At 42.5% G+C, this 26,205-nt stretch overlaps 1 protein-coding gene across 5 annotated transcripts in view; it reads right to left on the bottom strand.

Moving 5' to 3' along the window:
- The window catches only part of CRTAC1 (cartilage acidic protein 1), a 709,809-nt gene that overhangs the window by 20,404 nt on the left and 663,200 nt on the right, over positions 1-26,205 (bottom strand). Inside the window, exons 15-16 of one of the 5 annotated variants that reach the window (XM_078855613.1) lie at positions 16,308-16,367; positions 14,437-14,450 (exon numbers count right to left, since the gene is read on the bottom strand). The exons of 3 other annotated variants lie outside the window; for them this stretch is intronic. In XM_078855613.1, the coding sequence (XP_078711739.1) occupies positions 16,318-16,367 (50 nt within the window). In that variant the 3' untranslated portion in view covers positions 14,437-14,450; positions 16,308-16,317. Of the gene's footprint in view, positions 1-14,408; positions 14,451-16,307; positions 16,368-26,205 lie in introns of those variants that run through there. One more of the 5 variants, XM_078855615.1, reaches the window with a different exon arrangement.

A 26,205-nucleotide genomic window follows, 5' to 3' on the forward strand; every position in this document is an offset into this window, starting at 1 on the left:
CTTGGGGCCGGGTTAGCGAGAGGGCAGTTACACTTCAATATTTCCAGAGAGAGATGGTGAAACTAATTTAATGCGAAAGCAAGGCAAGTTTACGTAAAAAAATCGAGTTCAAGAGGTCGTAGAATATAGACTTAGGATAAGCAACAGATTCAAATCCCTAGAAAAACCAAATTAATGAATGGATGTTAACACGAAAAATAATGCAATAACTCGCATTGTTAAGGACAGTGCACTGAGTTGGGAGCATAGTAAATACGCAAATATAAAAGAAGCTAACTGCACAAAGTATCATGAAAACAATGTTGAAAAGTACAAGGATAAAAATGGCAACTAAAAGACAGAACACAGAGAACTCGGTCAAAACACTTACAAGAAGAACGAGAATATGTTGAGGGAACACAACACAACGGTGATTAAAGATGTCACATTAAACAATGGGAGCCTGAACACATAATAAAGGGCACTGATTGGTGAGTCAAAAGTCAAATGGTAGCTCTTAGAGAGCAAGATGGAATCATAATGCGTGGTGGAGACAGACTCATAAAACTAGCGTAGGAATGTTATGCAGAACTTAAGCGCGATATAACAAAATCATACCACAGGATGTTACGATGCCCTTTGAAGTATGAAAATGGTAAGCATCTGCAGCAGATGGAATGACTACAGACATCATTAAAGAAGTGAGACCAGCTGCTGGAAGACCAAACTAGCAGACCAATTTACTGAATATGCATGCATACATTGTACATCTAAACTGCGGAATGATGCTTCAATCATTCTTCTGCTCAAAGAGGGAGAATACATACTTGAAGTAAGACAAACAAATGATCCTCCTTATAACTCGTGTATAACTCATGACTTGTCTACGAGTATCATAGGAAGCCAAACAATGGACATGTTAGAGGACAATCAGCCATATGGGCAAGCTAGATTTAGGAAATATTTTTGCTACCTTTGACCACTTTAAAACTATCACTCAGGTACAAAAAACAACAGAAAATGAAATTCATATGAAATTCCATTATGCCTGGCTATTTATAGATGATGAAAAGGCATTTGATTCATTATAAATCGTTTACAAAAGCCAAGGCCTAAATAAAATAGAGAAACAATGAACATCCATTTCCAATGAAGGAACTTCTCCAATGGGGTTGCACATAGACCACAAAAGTATACAAATGAGGAAGCTTTAAAAAATATACTTAAGAAGCAACAAAAGTAAATGGTTATTGTTGAACACTGCAGTATTGCTTGATATGGTATGAATAAGACGTTAAATATCGTACTGCCTTATCCTAGTTGATTCAACTGCCCACCAGACCCCAATACAATTTCTTTAGGATCATATTTGGGTTTGAAGAGAACCGATGTGATTGAGTCCAACAGACTGGCACTATACATACCCACTAATTCACATTTTAAAAACATACCCATTGAACTGCTGAGTGCCTGGGTAGCAAGGCTGGTTTATGGACCGGGCCAGTGGGGTCAGTGCCCCGGGGCCTCGGACTGCCAGGGGACCTCCAAGCCTCAGGCCGCATGCGGTGCGTGGCCCAAGACTTCCGAAGGAAGTTGAACACCAGGGCCCTCAGTGCTCACAGCGCAAGTTGACCACTAGGCCCCTGGGTGCTTATTGCGTGAGCTAACCACTAGGGCCCCCCAGACTCCTGAGCGCTTACAATGTGAGGCCCCCCGGGCCCCTTGGTGTTTAAAATGTGAGCTCACCACTAGGGCCCCCCAGACCCCTCAGTGCTTATAATGTGAGGGCCCCCCAGACCCCTTGGTGTTTAAAATGTGAGCTGACCACTACTGCCCCCGAGATCCCTCGGCGCTTACAATGTGAGGGCCCCCAGACCCTTTGTATTTAAAACGTAAGCTGACCACTAGGGCCCCTGGGCCCCTCAACGCTTACAGTGTGAGAGTCCCTGGGCCCCTCCACCCATAAAGCATGAGCTGACCACTAGGGCCCACGGGCCCCGCAGCACTTACAATGTGAGTCCCCTCGGTGCTTAAAGCGTGAGCTGACCACTAGGGCCCCTGGGCCCCTGGGTGCTTACAGTGTGAGTTGACCACTCGGACCCCCAGGTCCCTCGGTGCATACATCGAGCGTAACACCTGGGGCCCCTTGGTACATACAGTGCATGCTTAAAACGAGAGCCTTTCGTAGAGTACAGTGCTTCTGTACAACTGAGCCACTGGCTGGCTCGCTACAAAATGCTGTGACATGATACAATATTCACCAACAAGTCAGTTCATTCTGCTAGCTGCACATTTTCCCTAACTAGCTGCCCACGTGATTCTGCTTGTTAACAGAAATTACTTAGCTCGCTGCCATTTGTGCCAGCTAGCTGCCCTTACAACCAAACTAGCTGCACTAAGAAGTCAGCTAGTGAGATCGAGGGCTCGTCGTTTGTTGAGAGCTTAGTTAGTCGTTGACAAATAAATTATTAGAATTACACCGCGGTTTTGTGAAACATTAAAAAATATGCCAAAATCTATATTTTGTCATACACTAACGCATATATGAGACCCAATCCATACTTAAAGATTAAGGAAAACCCCATTCATTTTTTCCATATAACCTCTGTTTTTAGATCCACAGAAATAGATAATGCTAACGTTGACATGCAAATTGTCAACAGCCCTCCCCATCGATGGCGTGTGGCCTATGTGCATAGTCTCCACCAAGTAATTTCACTGACTTATCAAAAACCTTTGTTGGTTGTTCAGCCAAAAAAATATGTTATCTTTTGAATTTCAAGCAACATAATCCTCTCTGTGTCAGGCAGGTATATAATACATTTTTTGATAGGAAAAAGCCACAAACAGATGCCTGTTTTTTTGTTTGATATCCCACAGTAATATAGAGACTCTTAAATCTTTTTATAAAACAACAGCCTTTTAAAATATGATTTGGGTCCTTCGTTAAAGCCACGTCGATAGGAAAAATAAAGGCTATTTCAACAATCCCTCCTAAGGGCAATTTTCTAACAGCCTTTTTAAAGAGTTAGGGTTATTTTATTTTACGTGCTAATCTATTTTTTTATTTTACAGTGAGGGAAAAAGTATTTGATCCCCTGCTGATTTTGTACGTTTGCCCACTGAAAAAGAAATGATCAGTCTATAATTTTAATGGTAGGTTTATTTGAACAGTGAGAGACAAAATAACAACAAAATCCAGAAAAACGCATGTCAAAAATGTTATAAATTGATTTGCATTTTAATGAGGGAAATAAGTATTTGACCCCCTCTCAATCAGAAAGATTTCTGGCTCCCATGTGTCTTTTATACAGGTAACGAGCTGAGATTAGGAGCACACTCTTAAAGGGAGTGCTCCTAATCTCAGCTTGATTGATTGATTGCTTCTGTGAACAGGTGTCTTTTATACAGGTAACGAGCTGAGATTAGGAGCACACTCTTAAAGGGAGTGCTCCTAATCTCAGCGTGTTACCTGTATAAAAGACACCTGTTCACAGAAGCAATCAATCAATCAGATTCCAAACTCTCCACCATGGCCAAGACCAAAGAGCTCTCTAAGGATGTCAGGGACAAGATTGTAGACCTACACAAGGCTGGAATGGGCTACAAGACCATTGCCAAGCAGCTTAGTGAGAAGGTGACAACAGTTGGTGCGATTATTCGCAAATGGAAGAAACACAAAAGAACTGTCAATCTCCCTCGGCCTGGGGCTCCATGCAAGATCTCACCTCGTGGAGTTGCAATGATCATGAGAACGGTGAGGAATCAGCCCAGAACTACACGGGAGGATCTTGTCAATGATCTCAAGGCATCTGGGACCATAGTCACCAAGAAAACAGTTGGTAACACACTACGCCGTGAAGGACTGAAATCCTGCAGCGCCCGCAAGATCCCCCTGCTCAAGAAAGCACATACATGCCCGTATGAAGTTTGCCAATGAACATCTGAATGATTCAGAGGACAACTGGGTGAAAGTGTTGTGGTCAGATGAGACCAAAATGGAGCTCTTTGGCATCAACTCAACTCGCCGTGTTTGGAGGAGGAGGAATGCTGCCTATGACCCCAAGAACACCATCCCCACCGTCAAACATGGAGGTGGAAACATTATGCTTTGGGGGTGTTTTTCTGCTAAGGGGACAGGACAACTTCACTGCATCAAAGGGACGATGGACGGGGCCATGTACCGTCAAATCTTGGGTGAGAACCTCCTTCCCTCAGCCAGGGCATTCAAAATGGGTCGTGGATGGGTATTCCAGCATAACATTGACCCAAAACACACGGCCAAGGCAACAAAGGAGTGGCTCAAGAAGAAGCACATTGAGGTCCTGGAGTGGCCTAGCCAGTCTCCAGACCTTAATCCCATAGAAAATATGTGGAGGGAGCTGAAGGTTCGAGTTGCCAAACGTCAGCCTCGAAACCTTAATGACTTGGAGAAGATCTGCAAAGAGGAGTGGGACAAAATCCCTCCTGAGATGTGTGCAAACCTGGTGGCCAACTACAAGAAACATCTGACCTCTGTGATTGCCAACAAGGGTTTTGCCACAAAGTACTAAGTCATGTTTTGCAGAGGGGTCAAATACTTATTTCCCTCATTAAAATGCAAATCAATTTATAACATTTTTGACATGCGTTTTTCTGGATTTTTTGTTGTTATTCTGTCTCTCACTGTTCAAATAAACCTACCATTAAAATTATAGACTGATCATTTCTTCGTCAGTGGGCAAACGTACAAAATCAGCAGGGGATCAAATACTTTTTTCCCTCACTGTATCTACTCAAAGCTGCCTTTAGGTACAAGTAGACTATAAAATACTACCACTTGATTGTATTTTCCAACAACAGTATTTGAATGGTGTTGTCATTATTAATATATATATTAATGCAATTATTATTGAGATATGCTATAAATATATTCATATAAATGGCATACTAGTTCTAAAATATGGACCACAAACGTTGGAATAGTGGTGCTTACAAAAAGAAAGCCAAAAAAGAAAAGGAGGCAAAAGAGGCAGTTTTGCTTCAAAGTGTTCCACTCATTGCCAACTTCTTTCAAAAACCCTCTGATAGTAATAATAATGACAGCAGCACTATTGTCAGCTGTGAGGAAGGAACTAGCACTAGTTCAGTTTCCAGTAATGTTCTCATTCCTCCAGAGCCATCCTTTGAAGGCGAACCCTCAACAGCTAATGGTATACAAGAACCATCATACTTAATTTGGAGCTTTCGTGACTGCAGGAATTACTCTTTAATTTATTTTAATTTATTATTTTCTCTTTATACGTGACTTTACCGAAAGAACCAAAGAGTAAGAACCATCATTTCCACCTCAGGAGCAGTTGGGCAGTTCACAAGAATCAAATCAGCAACCAAGCCATTCCTGGTGCTATGAGGTCACCGACTCTGCATTATGGCAAAGCACGTTCAGTGACATTGTTAAGTCAGTGCTTATTGAAAGAGGAGCAGTCCCCTTACAAAACCGCAGTGAAAAATACCCAGCTTCAGTCCGAGATAGAGCGCTTGGTGGAAAGACTAGAAGTTTCAACAAAAAACTTGGGAACTGTATATTGCCAAATGGGCAAAATTTTCTAGACAGTGGCTACTGTACTCACCCTCAACAGGTTGTGTGTACTGTTTTGCATGCAAATTGTTCTCCAGCAAGCTCGGTGGCTTTAGTCAGGGGTTTAGTGACTAGACACTCTGAAAGAATAGGGGAACACGAAAAGAGTGTAGAACACAGATCATGCATGCTTGCCTTGCATCAGCGGACAAAGGGCGGTGCTATAGATGCAGAAATCATGCAGCTACTTGATGGGGAACTAAATACTGGAGGGACATTTTTAATAGAGTTGTAGCAGTGATCAAGTTCTTGGGTGAAAGAGGACTTGTGTTTAGGGGAGATGATGAACGGTTTGGGTCAACCCATAATGGTAATTTCCTTCGCATTCTAGAATTGCTATTACAATTTGACCCATTCTTAGTTGAATATTTTAAAAAGTTTGGCAGAAAAGGAAGAGGCACAGTGTTCTATTTGTCATCGTCAATATGTAAATAACTCATTGAGCTAATGGATCAGAAAACTCACCAAACAACAGCAAATGGGATTCGGGATGCCAATATTTTTCAATAATTGTTGACTCCACCTCAGATCTGTCACACGTGAACCAATTGACGTTCATATTCCAGTTTGTTAACAGCAGCAGGAATGTGGTGGAGTGATAAACCCGGGCTTTGAGCCAATTGAGAGCCACACTAGTAAAAGTTTAGCAGACTGTGTGACTTTGATGGTGGAGGACCTTGGGTTGGACCTTTCAAAGTGTAGCGGTCAGTCATATGACAATGCAAGCAACATGTCAGGAAAATACAATGGGCTACAGTCCCACCTAAAACAAAAAAAACCTCTGATAGAGTATGTGCCTTGCGCAGCACATTCACTTAACTTAGTTGGTGTTAAAACCTTAGATGGCAGTAGCCCAAAGGCTGACGAGTCTTTTAACATGTTGCAGTCACTATACACATTTTGCTCTTCATCCATACACAGATGGGGGAAAGTATTTCAGGAGACAGATGTCAAACTGACGTTAAAATCGCTGTCTAGTACTCAGTGGAGTGCTCAGACAGTCAACCAAGGCACTGTGGAGAAATTACACCCACATTAGAGAGGCCTTTGGTGGTATGTGCAATGATGATAATAAGAAAAGAGATACTCTTATTGAGGCCGCTGGACTATGTGCTAAATTTAACACCTTAGAGATGGTGTTCATGGCACATTTCTGGGACGTCATACTTGACCGGTTCCATGCTACAAGCATACACCTACAAAAATGTGACATTGACATCTCTGTAGCAGCACAGCTTTTGTCTTCGTTGAGGGATTTTGTGGCGGGACAACAAGACCAGTTTGAGGCTTTTGAAAGAGCAGCCTTAAATGTGACAGGTGTCTCTCAGTCATATAAGCACGATCTTCAGCGAAAGAGAAAATGCAAAACATTTGCAGATGAGAGCTCAGAGCCAGGTGTGACACTTGAGGGGAGGGAGAAGTGCAAAATAGAAACGTTTTATGTGGTCATTAATAAGCTAGTGGCATGCCTTGAACATCGCTTGGACGCTTACAAGTGTTTGACCAGTCTCTTTGAAGTTCTGATTAGTCAGATCAGGTGTCTAACCAGTGATGTCATAGTGAAAAATGTAAATGCACTCTGCGCTGCATATCCATCAGACCTGGACATTAACTTTGCCAACGAACTCATCCAATTCAAGTCTTTCATGTCTGACTCTGAGGGTGAGAAGTGCCCAACTAAATTGCTTGAGACCTTGCAGGCACTTAATCTGCAGTCAGTGTTCCCCAATGTTTTCGTGGCACTTCGGATTTTTCTAACTTTGCCGTGACAAACGGCCAGGGTGAGCGGACATTTTCCCTTTTAGGCAGAATACAAAATGAGCTGCGGAGTAGCATGTGCCAAACACGTCTCAACTCATTGTCACTTGTCAAACAGCTATATTTTTACGATCTAGTGGATGATTTTGTGAAGAGGAAGGCAATAAAGACACCAATATAGGAAAACGGGGGGGGGGGGGCTCCAAAAGACATGTGCCCAGCTGCCTCACGGGACCATGTTCCGGCCCTGCTGGGTAGGATTCTTGCTCAAATATTATCCTCAACGTCAGGCTTGTCACCTTGTTGATCTCGTCAAGGAGCATAAATAATCACGTAAACTCCAGCCATCCTCGCAGCAGAGGCTTTTGGCTCGCCATCGAACAAACACGGTTATGCCATCACGCGCTTTCAGATGTGCTTCTGCGGCCGTCTGGAACGCTCTTCCTTCCGATATTAGGAAGCCACTGGAGCTATGCACTTGTAAATGTAAATTGAAAGCTACATTTTTAAAGATTATTTTGTGTAGTTTGTTGTCTTTTTCCCGCACCTCCGATTAGCACGGTTGGCTACGTACGGTGTGAGAGAAGTTCAACATACATACATACGTATGTCACCTTATGCACACGTACCTACTTCGGCTTATGTTATGGTAATTATAGATCATTCACACTTACATTCACACTCATACTTGCGGCTTTAAAACTTCAAAGGATAAATATGCAGGTCAAGTAGGCAGGGAAAGGCAGCACATGAAGCTCCCCAAAACCCAAAGTCTGGAAAATTGCTTAATTTCCCATTGAATTAACTCAATTAAGCTGCATAAAAGTTATGCACTGCACTAATCAACATCCAACATGCAATAACAATTGATATGATACGTGAATTTCAAAATTTTACACTTATTTTTTGAATTGTAGTTTCATTTATACATCACAATTTCTCAATTATATATATACACTGCATATATATATAAAGGTGTTGTTCTATGCCCCCTGCAGCTATTAACTAAAAAAAATGGCATGCTGTAAATTGGATGTCTTGTTATGCATAATAAAATATTCTTCTCATAACACATATTTGAGAATTTTGTTATTTAACATATAGCGAGAATTTTTAATTTAGGATATCTTTTATTTACCTTTTTGCATGAAGCACACAGACACGTTTGTCGTTCGCAACACAAGACACGCCTGACACAGACATGTTTCAGCACATTGGACAAAGTGTGTCACATTTCTGAGATGAATAACCCCGGCAACAAATTGTTACAATCTGGATTGCCCTTCTAACGTGTGGAGAAGAAACACACACACACGACAATATTAAACAACTCTCGTGTGTATGTGCCCTGTGTATTGTGTATGCACTGCGGTGCAATCCCTGTGGCGTTGCTGAAATGCTGCCAATTGGAATCTGAACCTGACCATGGCCTCCCATAGGTCATCTTTGCCTAAAATGAGTACGTGGAATTGTGTGTCAACATCAGTGCCGGGGAAGACAAGGTTTCCACTTCCCTTGAGTGTCACATCAGACTTAATAGGCTTAAACTCCGACATTCTAAGCATAAAATGTTGTTTACGTGACACACCTTACTAATTGGCTGTGGGGTGGTGGTGGGGTTAACAACACATTTATATTTACGCGATTTAACCCAAAAACAACTCTAGTATGCCTAAAATCATATTGGTGCCTGGGAAATACCTCATAAATTAGGTCGTACATTATGAAATATACATTAAAACATTCTTTAGATGGTGTTAAATGCAGTCAACATATGCAATAGTGTAGCTATTTGTATATACAACTCTGTTGTCTGTGAATCCTATTTATCGCAGGAGGAGTTAGTGGGTAAAGAAATGCACCCTTACTTTTATTCCAGAGTATACCGGGACTAGGCTGATGTATCTCAGGCCATTAGCCCTCGCACCTGAGATCCTAATGAGGGTCCTCTCCAGCTCAAACCCTCCCACCCCCAGGCTCCTCCACCTCCACAAGCCCAATTTCTCCTTCCCCTATCCCCCATCACTTCAGAATCAGAATATTTATTCATGCTGGAGGAATTCAATGAGCTATGAAGCTCTTTTCACAGATGTCCAGTATATACATGATCTAACTTAAGTGTCTCAATCCACAGAACCCAGGCGAGGTTACGGAGTAGGAGTTTGGAAGCAAGATAAAAAAAGACTACTTTGTTTTCAAAAATAGTTTATTGAAGGCAAATGTTAGATGATGTATAGTAAAATAAATCTATTTATGTAAATATTAGCTGTGTTCTCTTCACTAACATGGCTGGGTGGTTGGGCGAAGTGAGTATGGAAGTGGGCAACCTGCCTATTCTGCCCCACGGCAGATTCTGTATGGGGGTGTGCTTACACAGGAACTTCCTGATATGGTGTTGAGTTTGGTCACGTGACCAGGAAGTTACGATTTAAGGTTCTCTAAGCCACGAGGCAGGGGTGTCAGCTACTACAAAGAGGACAAAATGGAGACACAATTAGAATCTCAGTGAAGACGGGTGCATCTGTTCATTGTGGGACTTTAACAAGCATTGTCTGTAAGTTCGTTTATGTTCTTATAATACTGGGAATGCTGTTATAATGTTAGGATTGCCGTTATAATGCTGTAAATGCCTTTATAATGCTGTTAAATTGTTATGATGAATATGAGGCCTAGTTAACAACAAAGCCTGCCACTTGCATTATTGTGAATGTTATTTGTAGTTGGATAAGCTAAGCCAGACTTGTGCCTATGTAACTTGAATGCATTCTTCAGAGCAAGGATGAAGAAGTATCTCATCCACAGTTCAATGTTATGTGCAGCACTGCACATTTAGGCTGCAGTATGGTGATTACACAAAGTGACCTTATTTAACACGGTAGCTTATTCTATTGTTGTATAGAAATTCAGTGCTAATGTAGGTGCCTGGTCTATCCAGGACCTATTGTTGAGATTCATGTTATCTAAGACAATGTTATGATTCTGCAGTGTTCATTCATTGTATTGATATTGCAAGTATTAACAGATGCTTTATTTTGTGCTGTGTTTTCCCATCAGTTTTACCTCGTTCTATTCATTAAATAAGTTGGAGTCGGATTTTCACCCTGGCTCTGAAAGTTTATTGAATGCGAGGTTAACTACTCAGATAGTAGTGCAACGCAGCACACAGCGAGGCCGAGACACTCCCTGTGGTGTGCTATCGGTCAGGGCAGTGGGCACAGATGTGGCAAAGCAGCCTGCTATTTGGGCAGATTGAGGCATCGTTTTGCGAGGTGGCATTTCATTTCCGTGTAAACCTCTAGTCCTTAAGTTCACTCATTCTGTTCTAAAAACTGGACCCATTTTATTATTAAACGGTGTCCAGAGGTACATTAATTAGGTCCAGGTGTGTTCCCCCTTTTTTCATACTCGGAAGGGCAGTTTCCTCCTTCAAGTATGCCATCTAGAACTTCCTCCTATAAGAATTCAAGGGTGATGAAAGGGGACTTGAAGAAATACAGACCCATTAACCCCCTATCGTACGTAAATACATTGTTGTCATGAGGATTGCTTGGAAGAGAATAATGACAAATTTAGGGGCCAACCATAGGCCGAATTTGACTTGTAGATTTGGGGGGGGGGCAGGTGTATATAATTTATTTATTTTTTATCTGAATTGCAAACTACTGAAAATAAATTAATAAAGGTGTCCAGTTTGGGTGGGGCATTGCCCCCCGGTGCCCCCCCCCCCCCCCCGCAAACTCCACCTATGGGGCCAACTAACCAAGAGCATCAAGCGGGGTCGAGGAAAGGTTTCTCTAAACGAATCTAAAAATTCAAACTAAACTGTTATAGTTTACCAGGTAAGGCCCACTGAGCTACATAGCTCTTTTTCAGAAGCGACCTGGCCACAAATGATTGCCCAAAGAATTGGCCTCATCATGTGGAAATTTATAGCAGCCACATACTCTTAAAAGCATGTTTTTGAATGCGGAGGGAAAAACCAGAGGACCCAGAGAAAAATCCACACGACCACAGGGAGAAGATGCAAACTCCAAATATAGAGGTGTCAGCGTCGGGATGAAACCCACAGTGCCCTGTATTTTTGGTATAACAAGTAGGCAAATTAGATACATTTGTAAACAAGCGAGCGGCGACCTAATGCCCTCTACATTGTTGACATCACGGTCAGCTCCTTCCAATTACGTTTCATAATTTGTATTCAACGCTATTTTTATCATTGTCATACGACACAATGTAATATGCCACGAACATTTTCACGATGCATAAAACTTTAAAGTGTATTTTGTTTTTGTACGTCGTCGAGCCGTCCCTCATGTGCGACAAGCAGCGTGCGTGCGCTCTCGCTTGCGTTGAGGAAAGGAACTCGCGCTTATGAGTGCGCTCACGTACTGTAGCAAAGATGCATCGTGCAGAGTCATTAATTATCATTATTATTGTCTCTTGTTGATTACAAAACGTTGGGTGACAAATTAACCCGATTTTTCACAAGATGTCACCTCTGACATCTCATCTAGACACTACTCCCACCTGTATTAGTTCAAATGTAATCCGTACATTGCATTTTCCTTATCAGCGATGACTATGGACCATTCAATGTCCACGTCCGAAATTCGAATTTTGACAAGAGCACTATCATCTATTTCATTATCATTATATATATTTTATAACATCGTGCTTTGAACATGACTCTGCAACGGTGAGTTACCATCAGAAGCTACGCTTCATTTTAAATACTAACACCTATGCACACTATTGCGGACATGCGTGCTGACATATGCACTCACGCGATGCCACATCCACATAAGACAAAGCCAAAGACGAAGATCCCCCACATAGCCTGTAACACACTGTTGTGGAAAGTGCTGTTGGCAAGCAACTATGAAGGCCGACACGGCACATGAGGGCGTGGGTGGCCAACATCATGCCCTGCTGCCTTTTTCTCCCTGGTGGTGATCTTTACACTCCGTACCAGGTACTCATTTAAGGCTGAATCGACCTAGGGGAGGCCCAAGACTGGTTTAGATATTATTCACTGGTGTTGGCCGTAAGCAGGAATCGAATTCGGGTCGCTGGGTTCGTAGCGCAGCATGCTAACCGCTACGCTACCGCTCCCCACATTCGAACACACACTTCATCACAGATGCACTGATGCACAGGAATACTTTATCACCAATGAAGCAATGTAGTAATCATAACGGATAGGTGATTTAGTGAAAATGATTTGATGTGAATCAAAGCAAATGACATACATTTCTAAAGCCATTCACCTTGAAATAATTTTCCTCCCTTTATTTTTGTTTTGTATTGGCGGCTAGATTTATTGTTGTCACAGCCCGAGCTCGCCTAATTCGGGTGCAATTAGATCTCATGCCTAGGTTCAGTAAAATTTTTGTGATTACATTTTTTAAGGCAGAATCAGGATGGTGGGCGAATTATTCCTTTTGCATCTCACACGCAGACCTGGCGGGTTTGTTGTGGGTAGATAGGCTCGTTTGGTGGTGGAGGTTGAACTGTGAGATATCAGGGCAACATCCAATTTGATAGGTATACATTTGGGGGTGCTCTCATATGATACTGTGAGACGCTTTACACATTGTTTATGGTGTATTGGTGCGCATGCATGGCGCGTATCTAAATTTAATTGCCTACAAATAACAAACAATTCTTAGCGTCTCGTCAATCCACTGCTGGATGAAGGGCTTGTCGACACTATGCCAGTTATGGGGGTTGTTCAACCATACTTCACCACACTAGATACCTTGGATTGGTGAAGGTGGGTGCCCCCAGCTTTGGTTCAGAAATCAATTGCCGATGACAGTCACGGCCAGGAACCAAAACAGGTCACTGGATTCACTGTGCAATGAGAACCACTGCACGACCACTCCACTTCCGTCTCTCGGCTAGCAATGAATTATGGTGCGATATTACGTTCACATTGATGGATTATACATATGTCTATGTACAGCTCTTTGTGTTCATTGACTGCTGAATGAGGTTAACTGCCCGTACTTAAGCATGCTGGTAAGTACCGGTGGGTGAAGGTGGGAAGCATACATGTGGGAGCATATAAGCATACACAAGTAGAATAATGGATTTTTTTCTGTAGTCTGCTGCCCACAATGTAGCCCCGCAATCTATAACCCCAGTTATGCACAGTGGCTGCCCACGCAAGTACCGTCCAAGCTCAACCTGCTTAGATTCTCAGGTCTGAAAGGTTTGTGCTCTTTCGGGGGATGCTTTCTTTCTACTCGTATGTGCCCTTTGAAATGCAGTTCCTTTTCATCTGCTTCGCATTCACACTGATGCAGCGGTTCTTGATGGCTTTAATTTCAAACAGAACAAAGGACCCAGCCAACAATAGCCTTATTTTGTGCTACCCACACGTTCTGGCCGGCCAGCAGCTTTCAGAGATGAAGTGAGGATGGCTTCGCTATCGGAAACCACTCGGTGCCTCGTAAATTGCCAGAATGAACAGGCTTGAGGTCAGCATGCCCATCGTTTACAATGACGATACTGCCGTGGCCACGTCCTTGATGATCTCAGCGCCATGGACAGAGTTTGCTTTTTGGGCACCAAATCAATGTCGTTAGCAAACTGTATACGTGTGTAATTAACACGAAAACTCAACACATTTGTCAATAACGCTGCCTTCAAAAGAGAAAGTATGTAATGGGAAACATTTCCGGAAATTGCCATTCTGCACAGCACATAGAAGAGGCCGAGTTGTTATCATCAACATTTTCTATATACATATAGTACATGCGTTCAATTATTTGGTGATACTGCTGCTGCATTGTCAGTGGTACACAAGCACAAGTGTCAAAAAAACCAACTCAACACATTCGTCAATAATGCTGTGGGCCTTAAAAGTAAAACTACATAATAGGCGACGTTTCGAGTGATGTCCCTTCTTCTACTATGAAGAAGGCCCATCAGGGCTCAGATAATCTACCTTATGTCTTTAGTTTGTTGTTCTTCCCCTGCACTCCGATTAGCATGGTTGGCTAAGTACGGTGCGAAAGAAGTTGAACATACATACGTCTGGTCTTGGGGTGGAAGCCTCAGTCCAAAACACCATGGGACAAGGGGGGACCTGACAGAAGGGGTTGGCAATCCTCATATGTCGCAGGAGCAGCTTACAGCCTGTAAGCGCAAGGCTGGGATCCCCTTCTAACTGTGCTGTGAATGACAATCAGGAGCCTGTGACCGCGTAAAGCATCGAGCACAGATGACCTCCCCAGTGAACTGCCAAGAGGGGATGGAGATTTTGTGCAGGCTCTGTGCAAGGCTTTGGGCCATAATTCGTCCCTGTCCCTGCTCATGATCATTAAGGACACGTACATACACACACAAAGGTATAGAGTACACATATATATGTATATATTGTATGCAAACATTTACAGGTACGTGGAAATAAACGTGAATAAATGCTAAGGGAAAGAGTGATACGCAAAAACTAAAATAAAGACAGAACGTGACATCAAAAGATGAATGAAGAGCGACACAAATAAAGAGAGGCGTTAAGACAGAGCTGGAGATGGAGGGAGCCAGATACAGAGACATTGCCAGAGACTTGTAGAGACACAGAGAGGGAGAGAGACATGAAGACTAAGGGACGGCAAGACAGCACAGACCATAAACAAAATGGGTGCAATAGACACACTTTTCAGGTGGAAAGCTATGATCGCATATCTAGTGAAGGAGAATGTTGAGGCTGCTGTGATTTATGGCAGAATGTGGTGTGCTGTGTATGGGAACACCTGCACGTGGGAAATAAATGTCAGAAAGTGGGTCGAGTCACTCAAGGTTGGTGAAACAAACGATGCCAATAAGCCAAGAAGTGACAGAACAAGAATGACAGTGGAACTTGATATGTGCTGGGTTAGAACTTCCAGAACCTGGACTTCTACAGTGATAGAATGTCAAACTGGTGCCATGACTGCAGTAGCATATTGATGGGTTATGAGGGTTACAATGTCATGTGGTCGAATTATGGTTGTTTCATGCACCTGTAGTGACATAGGACGTCACTACTGTGTCGGCCCGTACGAGGGCCAAGGGCCCCAAGGGGGAGCCTGGGGGTCACGTGGTGGAGGACCTGGACCTTCCCAGAGGTTGGGAAAGGGAGGCGTGGCCTGGGCGGAGCTGGCCACGCCGGAGCGGTTATAAGCGGGGTGTGAACGCAGAGCAGGGCTGTTCAACACCGAAGTGAAGACGCCTTCATCGGTCCTCAAGTCCCAGGTCGACGTCCGTGACCAGGCAGCCCGTTGCCTGCCCTGGTCACGCTGTATAGTGTTCCAGAGTGTTAGTGAGTTGAGGAAGGTGGTCACCACCTTATGTACAGTGTTATATTACTTACCGTTCTAATGAGTAGTGTTGCCTCCAAGCTGTGTGTGTGCACCTAATTCGAACCCACTACACACCTAACGATCGTACACTGATCATAAGTGAAGCAGCATTGTCTGCAGGAGGCCTTGATTACTCCATACAGCGGTGAAAGTTCCTTCAAAGACTTCCTGTCCTTCACTTATGAATGTTCCCACATCCCACGTGCCTCATGCCACTCGCATGGCAGTACTCACCTCACTACTGTCACTTTATTTCTTTCTTGCTTCTTTCGAAATGCTTTTTTTGTTGTCCTTCCTCTGCACCTCAGATTAGCACGGTTGGCTATGCACTGGTGCCAAAGAAGTTCAATATACATGTATACCTCCCCCTCCCCTCATCCCTGTCCATTCATTTCACAAGACGATATGCTACTTCTGTAATGCTCCTCAAGATGTTACTGCATTTTGGATGCTGTGTAAATTGACGTATAGTAACCCAGGCAATTATCGAATTCTGAGCGTGGACCAAAATGACGAAATAAAGTATGTTTAACGAGAGCACGGTGGAAAGCGTTTGTTAAACTGAGTTTGACCATGCAAAGCAACGAAGCAGTGCGACTTACGAAGAAGCATTCAATCATTGCGTCTCACTTGCCATGAGATGTGGATCAGAAGGAAGGGCACTGGCAAAGAAAGTGGAAACAAAAGCTGAAGAATTACACCAAGAGACCGAGAGACTATTATTTAGATCAGAAAACATATGCAAATCCGAGACATATCGAGCATTGAGGAAAGTAAAGTGGGCTTGGGCGGTGCTCACTGCTCAGAGAGAAGATGGCCAATGAACGAGACTGGTGACAGAAGGGCGGCTAAACAAGAAAACACTCCGTAGAGGACAGCCACCGTGGAGATGGAGCAATGAGATCAGCTCGTGTGTGCAGGAGTGAGATGGTCTGCGGCATTGTGGACCATGTTGGATGGTAAAAGCATGAGGAGGCCTTCATCCAGCAGTTGACTGTCCACAGCCGATGATGATGGCGAATTTATGTTGAATTGTATTGTATTGCATGTGTGGTATGTGCATGTTTACGAAAATAAATACATAGGACACAGATAGTCTTAAATACCACACACAACTACATATTCAGTTCAGCCATGTACATTCCAAACAAACTCGCACACACTATAATACACACATTCCGCACCAGGGGCGGTTTCTTCATTAGGGCGATTGGGCGACGCACCACCAATGTCATTCAACCACAGAGTCACGCTAGCTGTCACTGTGCCTCTGGATATAGTCCAATCAGCGTCATGCTACGTTCTGTGGAGTACCGCCTCTTTTTGGGCGATTTCCCTCCAGCTGAGAATCGCCCCGAGTGGTCCCATAGACTTACATTCAAAGATGATTTTTTTCGAACGGGGGCGCTGCAATGCATTCTCTATGGCTTCCGGGAGGGCTCGCCCTAACGTGCTTACGTCATCATACGTGCTTACGTCATCATACGTAAGCACGTTTCATCCAACAATATAATTTGTCGCCACCTAGTGGAATCTTTAATAAAAGAAACTTGAGTGGTTTGTTTTAATAGTGAGTATAGAAACAAACAAGATGTATTGTAAGAGTCACTTTATTTTTCATTAATATTAAAGAAGTGAAGTTGCCTTTATATGCTTAAGCTGTTAATTTATCCATTGCATGGGTGGACCTTATCCTTATCAATCATCCAGATATTTGCCCTCCCTGAGAGATTTTGCAGGAGCCGCCACTGTTCCGCACACAATACATGGGATGCATAACGCAATACGGTACACATAGAGTATTCCCTCGTTATTCACAAACTTGCTGTCCACGATTTTGGCTATCCGCGAATCGCATTTGGAATTCTACACGACTGCATCCAGAGAGAGAGAAAAATAGTGATGAGATAAAGTGATGAGAGAAAAAGTTATGAGATGAGAGAGATAGAGATAACTTCTCAAAGCTTTAGAAGCATTTTTTTGTGTTATGATAATTCTCATGTATTTAATCGTTTATTTTAGTATTTAAGGTAATTCATTACTGTCCGCGAAATGTGCGATTCACGAGCAGCTCCAGAACGTATCCCTCGCGAATAACGAGGGAATACCGTCCACACATATTTCCCATACATTTACACTCCCACATAAAGTAAATGCCACCGCACTGTCACTGTTTCCCCTTTCCTGGATCTTCCTCTGCTACGCCCTTCCCCTCCTCCCATAGAATGTACACGAAGGCTCAAGTAGCCGCTATGTAAACGCACAAACCTAAGCTTGTAAATTGCCCTTCGGCATTTACTGCTGCTGAACCCCTTCCTCCTCTTCCCTCACCCTGCAACCCTCCCCTCCTTTACACAGTGGCTCATGCAGCTTCAAGCAACACACTGAAAATGGACACTAAAAAAAGCACACGGCCTTTGTGGATTATGCAAAAAAAAATATCAACAGTTCCTGAAGAATTGCATTGTGGTACTCTTGTATTAGGCGATCAGCAAATACATTTTGAGTAAATTCGACACACTGACATCAGCAGCAGTGAGACATAGACAACTGTAGACGTTTCATTCGTATTTGCACTCATCAGTACAGTATGCTCACTGCTGGAAGTATGCCTCTGCAAACCATATGTAGCTCACTCAGTTGCCATGCACAATACTTTAATGGGTCTGGCGATTATTCTTTGGTTCTTTCGGTAAAGTCACGTATAAATATAAAATAATAAATTAAATTAAATACTAGCATACGACGTTTCGATTGCAACACAAGCAATCATCATCAGGTATAAATTAAATAGAAACACAAATCTAGTATACTTAGAAATGTAATGTAATACAACAGAGAGTCGGATAACATAAATTAAGTTTGGGTCTGGCGACTCAAGTTGTACAATACGAGGATCCAACAGACCATAACGAAGGTCACCACCTGTCCAATCCATGGATCACTCATTCATTTTGTGTCCATCGAACCAACTTAGATCAATGACGACCGTTTGTGGGGGGCATTGGCCCCTCGTGCACGGTCATAGAGGGTGCTTAAATCATCAACAGCTGTGCACGGCTCCTCTAACAGACGACGCCGGAGAAGACGAGAGAGGCATAGTCTGCTCTTCACCGCACACACAGTATGTATGGTGGCGAGATGTTTAACTGCTTTGCCTAGTATGCAGGAGGTCGTGGGATCGATCCCAACTTTGACGCCTGTATATTTGGAGTTTGCATGTTGTCCCTATGGTCGCGTGGATATTTCTCTGGGTCCTCCGGTTTTCCTTCCACATTTAGAAACATGCGTTTAGAGTATTTGGCTGCTATAAATATCCACATGATAAGCCACTTCGTTGAGCTATCATTAGTGGCCAGGTCTCTTCTGAAAAAGAGCTACATAGCTCAGTGGGCCTTACCTGGTAAAATAAAATATAGTCTAATAGTTCAGCTTTAGTATGGTGTTGTAGCTTCCAGTATGAAGGCACATGGCACGTGTTGTTGGCTACAAATTTATATTCACGCCTCTCCCGCTCCCTGCTCCCGGCTCCCTTGTCTGGCTCCGCTTCCTCGGAAGCATCATGTCATCACACCACATCCCGTCATCACATGGCATTACACGGTAGAGATTGGATTCGAAACATGATCTCAAACTTATCTGGAAGGAGGCAAAGATCCTTGAAGATAAAACGTCTGAGTATGGAGTACCTCCGAGGTTTTTGCTCAATGGCCGTTGCCTGTCTGATCCCAACTGTAATTATAAATGGGTTAAGCTCACACTCTGCATCTTCAGGCCACATCTTTAACACTGACGTCCAGCCTTGTGACACCGCCGATTAACTCACCTCTTGACCCACCCTCCTCAATCTCCCCTAATCAGCAATTACATTTTCTCCCAATCTAAGAATTTGGAGTCTTATCCTCGCCTGTTCTCCACGCTTAAAACTTTATCTGGTTGTCACCAATGGCTTGCTTTGCCTTTGCACTCCACGTTGTGGTGAATTTCGCAGCAAAATCAACATACCATATTCAACCTTTCCACTCTTGCTCCTGAATGGGAAACTGCTCTCGCGCATCCCCATCATAAATGTGGCGCTCCAGTCAACCCTAACAATTACTGCCCTATCTCAATCCTCTCCCCTGTCATAAAAAGCTCTTGAGGTCTTAAAATCGAAAATCACAGATTTAATCTCAGAACATGCCCTCTTCCATCCTAAGCTATCCAACTTTCGAGGAAATTATGGCACAGCTTTTGAGATACTCAATACTCTTGACTTCATCTTCAACAGTCTTGAATCTCGTCATCACTGCGCCATCCTATTTCTCGACTTTTTTAAAGCTTTTGATATCGTGGATCATGCTGTAATGTTGCAAGGGCTAAATTGCCGACATTTTTCAGATTGTGCAATCAATTGGATTTACAACTACTTATCTGACCTTTATGAAATTGTCTAAGTCAATAATACATTACCTGACAGGACGTCTATTGCTAAGGGAGTTCCTCGGGGCTCTGTGCCTGGCCTGACCCTCTTTTCTCTGTACGTCAACAATAGAGGCATCTCTAATCCTCACTGACATGAACATTTTTGCTGATGACACAGCCCTGATGGCCTACGAAAATTATATTGAGGAGCTACAACAGGACTTCGATATTCTTAAACTTCAACGTAATGCAATAAAACTGATTCTCAATGTAACAAAGTTAAAGTTATGTTATGTTATTTTCCGGTTGCCAAACCCATTGTGGCTTTGACATTAAAGAGTCCAATTCATCTTTCTCATTCCTATTTTTCCTGTATATCGCTTCTCTCATTTAATTCTACCTATGTCTCTCATCTACATCTTTCTCATTTCACCATGTCTTTGGCTCATCTGTATCTCTCTTCTGCATGTATGTTAAACTTCTTTCGCACTGTACGTAGCCAACCGTACTAATCGGAGGTGCGGTTGGCTACATATCTATATTTCGTCTATATCACTTCTCTCATCCCACTAGGAGTTTATAAATCAAACGGGGCTCCCAAAAATATTTCTGCTTCAGGCCCCCATTTGGCCAGCATTGCCACTGTTCATGAGAACCCTTGGATAAAAAAAGTCAGCAAGTGCACATGACGTTCATGAGAGAACACAACCAAATGTATAAACAATGATGTTTCATTTAGGATTTTTTTTCCTCTGAAAAGAAGGAAATAACTAGATTCTACACTTGGTTCACTTGTGGCAGAACCCAAAGAGTATTATTGGGCTTAGCAACACTCTTCCACATTTCCAATGCATAGACATAACTTATTTGGAAATCATACAATTAAATAATGCAGTGACAAGCAATGGCATTTCAATATTTGCTCAATGTGCAAGGCTTTGTAACATTTTGCTCTTTTTATTATTTTATTCCATATATTCGTCATCCATTTAGATTTAAAGCTTTCGTGACTACAGGGATTCATCTTCTTGGTTCTTTCGGTAAAGTCGCGTAGAATGGAAATGTCGTGAAAATAATTTTATTATGTTTTATGTTTATTATTTTATTATTTCCATTCTACGTGACTTTACCGAAAGAACCAAGAAGACTCGTCATCCAGTTTCACACTTTTGAGTTAAAGGTCTCATTGATTCTAGTTAACCCAAACAATTAAATGTTATATTTAGGTACACCAGTACACTTTTATTCATATGTAAGATACATTGTTAATGTTCATCATTTTTTTCAAAAGTTTTCCTCCACTATAGTGTCTCTATGCGTAGGACTTAAATATCCACGTGTCTTTATGTCTAATACATTAAACTTTCGATTATCCACGTGCGGTTGATCCAATTTGCAGATTAAGCTGGCATCTCAGATTTGGACACAAATGAATATTTCTTGGATTTTCACTTAAGCCAAAATTTATAATTTAAAAACAGTTATCCATTGTTATTCTTGGAAATTTTATTATTACAAGTCATGCACTTAAACCGAACAAAATCCATTATAATTTGCTCTACAGTACAGTAGTTGCATATCTTTACAACAGCGGGTGGAGTTTGATTGATTTTGATTGGCGTAGCTCTGCTGCTGTCCACTTAGTGGGTGGACTCTTCTGCGCGGGAGTAGGAAGGTGTTATGTTATCACTGAGCACGCGCATCGATAGGTAGTATTTATTCTAAATCGAAAGAGTAATAATTGAGATCGTCAGTTGTGGTTCATTTTGAGCGATTTATCCACTTATTTATTTTGTGAGTTGAATGTATCTCTATATTAGTGGTTTTTGGCATAGAGATCTGCGGAAAATGTGTTTTCTTGATGATCCGAAATTTTGAATTATCCGCGGACGTCCTCTCCGTAATTTGCATGGATAATCGAAAGTCTACTAAAACTGTATAAGTGTGTGTGTAGTTGTCAGGCTTCCACATTATTTGTGCGAATAAGTCATGCACATCTGTGTTTCAATATGTCTGCATCTTATTAACCATGCACGTGTCAGCACATAAACCACACGATGTTAGTCCTGGCCATTCTTAATTTTGGAGCTTTCGTGACTGCAGGAATTATTCTTTGGTTTTTTCGGTAAAGTCACGTATAAAGATAAAATAATAAATTAAATAATAGCATACGACGTTTCGATTGCAACACAAGCAATCATCATCAGGTATAAATGAAATAGCAACAAAAAATCTAACCAGAAAACTATAGACAGACATATAAGCAGACCGATATCACCAAGATACATAGAGAGAGTAACACAGGTACAGAGAGGGAGATCGTCTCTGTGGGGTGGCCTTAAATAGACAGAGGGGGGCGGAGGCAGAGAGAGGGAGGGAGGGGTTAGAGAAAAAATTTACATGTCAATGAGTACGAAGAACGCGTAGTAAAGTACGCAGGCTTACCTATTTTCATGTGGAAAACAATACCAAAACGAGCTCAAATATAACAAATTAATTGACGACAAAATGTTGTGATTATAATCATTCAAGGCCTCATAATTAGTCACGATAACTAATTGGGTAGGTAATTGTTCTGCAATAATTATAACAATAATCTCACTTGCTACAAATTGCAACAAATTCCCATGTCTATATTTGAGAACATTATGAATGTAATTGATTCATGAGTGTGTATTGTGAGAATTGGAATGTTAATGAATAGAGCTGTTAATTGCAACTTCATCTCAAGGCACAAAAAAAATGTGATTGCAACACGCAAGAGGGAGGTAAATACATTTGTTTGGTAAGGTGGAATTGTAAACAATTTAAAAAAAGAAGACAGCCCTAGGCGGAGGAATGTCTTGCGCCTGGCCTTGAACGTTGTCAGGGAATCAGCAGCACAGATGGTTGTGGGGTGGGGGGGAATTCAGCAGAGAAGGAACATCTTGCCATTGATCGGAGGGTGACGTAGGATTGTGACAAAAGCGTTCGCGTGCAAGAGTGAAAGGGATGAGAGGAAGATGCGTGGGGAGTTCTTGGGAGGATCTTGAAGATGGTAAAGGGAATCCCGTAGTCCACCTGGGACTGAATTGAGAGCCAGTAGAGGTGTCCGAGGATTGGGGTGACATGGCCTCGTGTATGGAAGGGTGGGTACGACGGCAATATCATTGATAATTTGGAGTTTTGAGATGAGAGATTTGGGGAGAGTAAGAGGCGATGGAGGCATGGATAATAGTTTTGAATAGCAGACAGGATAAAGAAGTGGCAGATGTGGGAGATTTATCCAGGTGGAGCTAGGATGTCATATTAAATTGAAAGATGTGGGAGGAACCAAGAGCTCAGGATCAATAACAATATTATGGACATTGTCTGCTTGTGCAAAGTTGGAGTTTAGGCGATGTGTGCTAAAACTTCTTCGATAAGAGTGAAGGTTTTGATTTCAAAACATTAAGATGTTAACTGCCTTGCCTGTATATAGGAGGTCGTGGGTTCGATCCTGACCCGGAACCCTGTATATCTGGAGTTTGCGTGTTCTTCCTGTGGTGGCATGGATTTTTATCTGGGTCCTCCGGGCTTTCCTTCCATATTTAGAAACATGCGTTTAAAGTATTTGGCTGCCGTTGCCGATCATTGCTACAACGCTGTGGGCTCTCATGAAATTGTCTTTTCCAAGACCAAGGTGCTCTGCAAACCTCCTGGCTACCATCAAAGGTTTGTACACGAAGCCATACAAATATACAAACACAGACATGATTTCAACCGTAATGATAGGTACAAACTTAGTAATCATTGGCAAGATGTTATTAACCATGCAAAAAAGATTTAACTACACATATTTGGACCATCTTATTTGACAGGCACTATTCTTCAGTTACCGTATAGTTTCTTCTTCTTTTTTCATTCACTGGTTTTCCTACTTTAAGTTTTACCACACATATTTGGCAAATCTAGAATTAATCCCAGCAACGTAGCAAAAAAGTGCCGTTTCATCTACATAACAAAGGCTCAGTCCCATTCACAGCAGCCGCACCTTTACATCAGCCACACCTTAACAACTCTTAGAACCTCCCAGTTCAACCAGTCTACACAACAAAGGCTCATTCCTAACAGCGTGCTTCAGCCTCACAATATTAATATCCAGGGCCTACCTTGGCTCCTCCCACCCTCAACCAGTATATATACAAGGACTGTTTTCTTGGAATATATCTTACTTGATACAGCTATCGTGCTGTGACGGTTCCACCTGAAGACGGAGGTTTGTGTTGCCTCCGAAACGTCGCGATTTTTTATATTTTTTTTACTTTTATTAATTTTAATTTTAATTTTTTTACCTACGTGACTTTACCGAAAAATACCTGGACTATAAACCCATGAACCTAAGCTATCAACCCAAAAAACCTAGACCACAAAACCACAAATGCAGTCTATGAACCCACAAACCCGGACGAAATATGTACAAACCCGGACTATAAACTTACAAATCCGGACTAAAAATATACGAACCCAGACTAAAAACGTACAAATACAGACTAAAAACTCACAAATGCGGACTAAAAACTTACAAACCCGCACTAGAAACTCACAAACCCGGACTAAAAACTTACAAACCCGGACTTGAAACTTAGAATCCCAGACTAGAAACTCACAAACCCTGACTAAAAACTCACAAACCCGGACTAAGAACTTACCAACCCGGACTTAGAACCCACAAACCCGCACTAAGAACTTAAAAATCCGGACTAAAATGTTTTAAACCAGGACTAAAAACTTACAAATCCGGATAATTTAAAAAAAAATACGGACTAAAAACTTACAAACCTGGACTAAGAACCCACAAGCCGGGACTAAAAACCTACAAACCCGGCTTAGAAACTCATAAACCCATACTAAAACTTACAAACCCGGACTAGGAACTCATGAATCCAGACTAGGAACCAACACATCTGGATTATGAATCCACACAAACAGACTATCAACAAGTGGTATCAAGCTGACAGGCATGGGTCTGCAGCAACCTTTAAATATCTGCATAAACTACGAGCTTTTCTGAAGTCAATGGGGAGAATACATATGTAGTGGCATAACGCTGGCTGCTGGCAGAAAAGGGGATCTGCGGCATATGGCAGTCCTGATGTCAGCAGGCCAGGATATACACGAGAGGGGATCTAGGGGAAAGGTCACAGAAGGGGCCCACCATGAGTCCGCTAGTAGGTTCCAGAAAGGGGGCGTGGCCGGGGAAGCATAAGAGGTGCCCCTGTGGGAGACCTCGGGGCTGTTGTTAGAGTGGGATCCCCGTCGTGCTGCTGAAGTCCATCGTCGCCATTCTTCTCGTCGTCTTCACCATTCTTCTTGTCGTCTTCACCATTCTTCTCGTCGTCGTCTCCGTCTCTACCACCTCGGGGCGCCGCTAGTCAGACAGCCTACTAACTGTCCTGGCTGAGTAGCGTTGCCGATAATAGACGGACTAAATATTAAGTGTGTTAATCCCAATGATGTTCGCTATTAAAGAATTGCCTCCAAGTCTTATTGTCTCCGAGTTAGTCACTACACATACACACAGCGCCCTCCTAAACTAAACGCCCTCCAAACTAACACAGCACCCTCCTAAACTAACACATCTAAATCGAGGAGGCTGTGTGCCCCAGATCTGAGATTTCTGGAAGGAACATACCTCTCCAAAAGTTCAGATAAGGAAGCAGGACCCATGCCATCCAAGGCCTTATATGTTCGGAAGAGGATTTTAAATGTGATGCTTCTATGTGCCAAGAAGAAGAAGCTCTGTCTTTTTGGCACTGAGCTGAAGAAAATTATAGCTCACCCAATGTTTGATGGTGCTAAGGCAAAGCAGTTGAAGCGCCGACATTATCACCGACCTCTTTGTCAACTCGAATGTACAGCTGAGCATCACCGGCATGTGCGTGATAAGACGTCCCCAAGCACACATGTCAAAGCTCCAAGTGGTAGCATAGAGATGGGTTTTGAGTGTTACCCTTTCGTGAATTATTTAATTTGTCCATTTACTCTCATGTACCCACACGTAACACTCATTCAAGAACTGGCCAAACATCAGATAGCAGTATTTTAAGGTGCATTTTTGGCTTTCCTGGATAAAGA

The sequence above is a fragment of the Lampetra fluviatilis genome, chromosome 4 (genome assembly GCF_964198595.1).
Source record: "Lampetra fluviatilis chromosome 4, kcLamFluv1.1, whole genome shotgun sequence".
NCBI classification, from domain to species: domain Eukaryota; kingdom Metazoa; phylum Chordata; class Hyperoartia; order Petromyzontiformes; family Petromyzontidae; genus Lampetra; species Lampetra fluviatilis.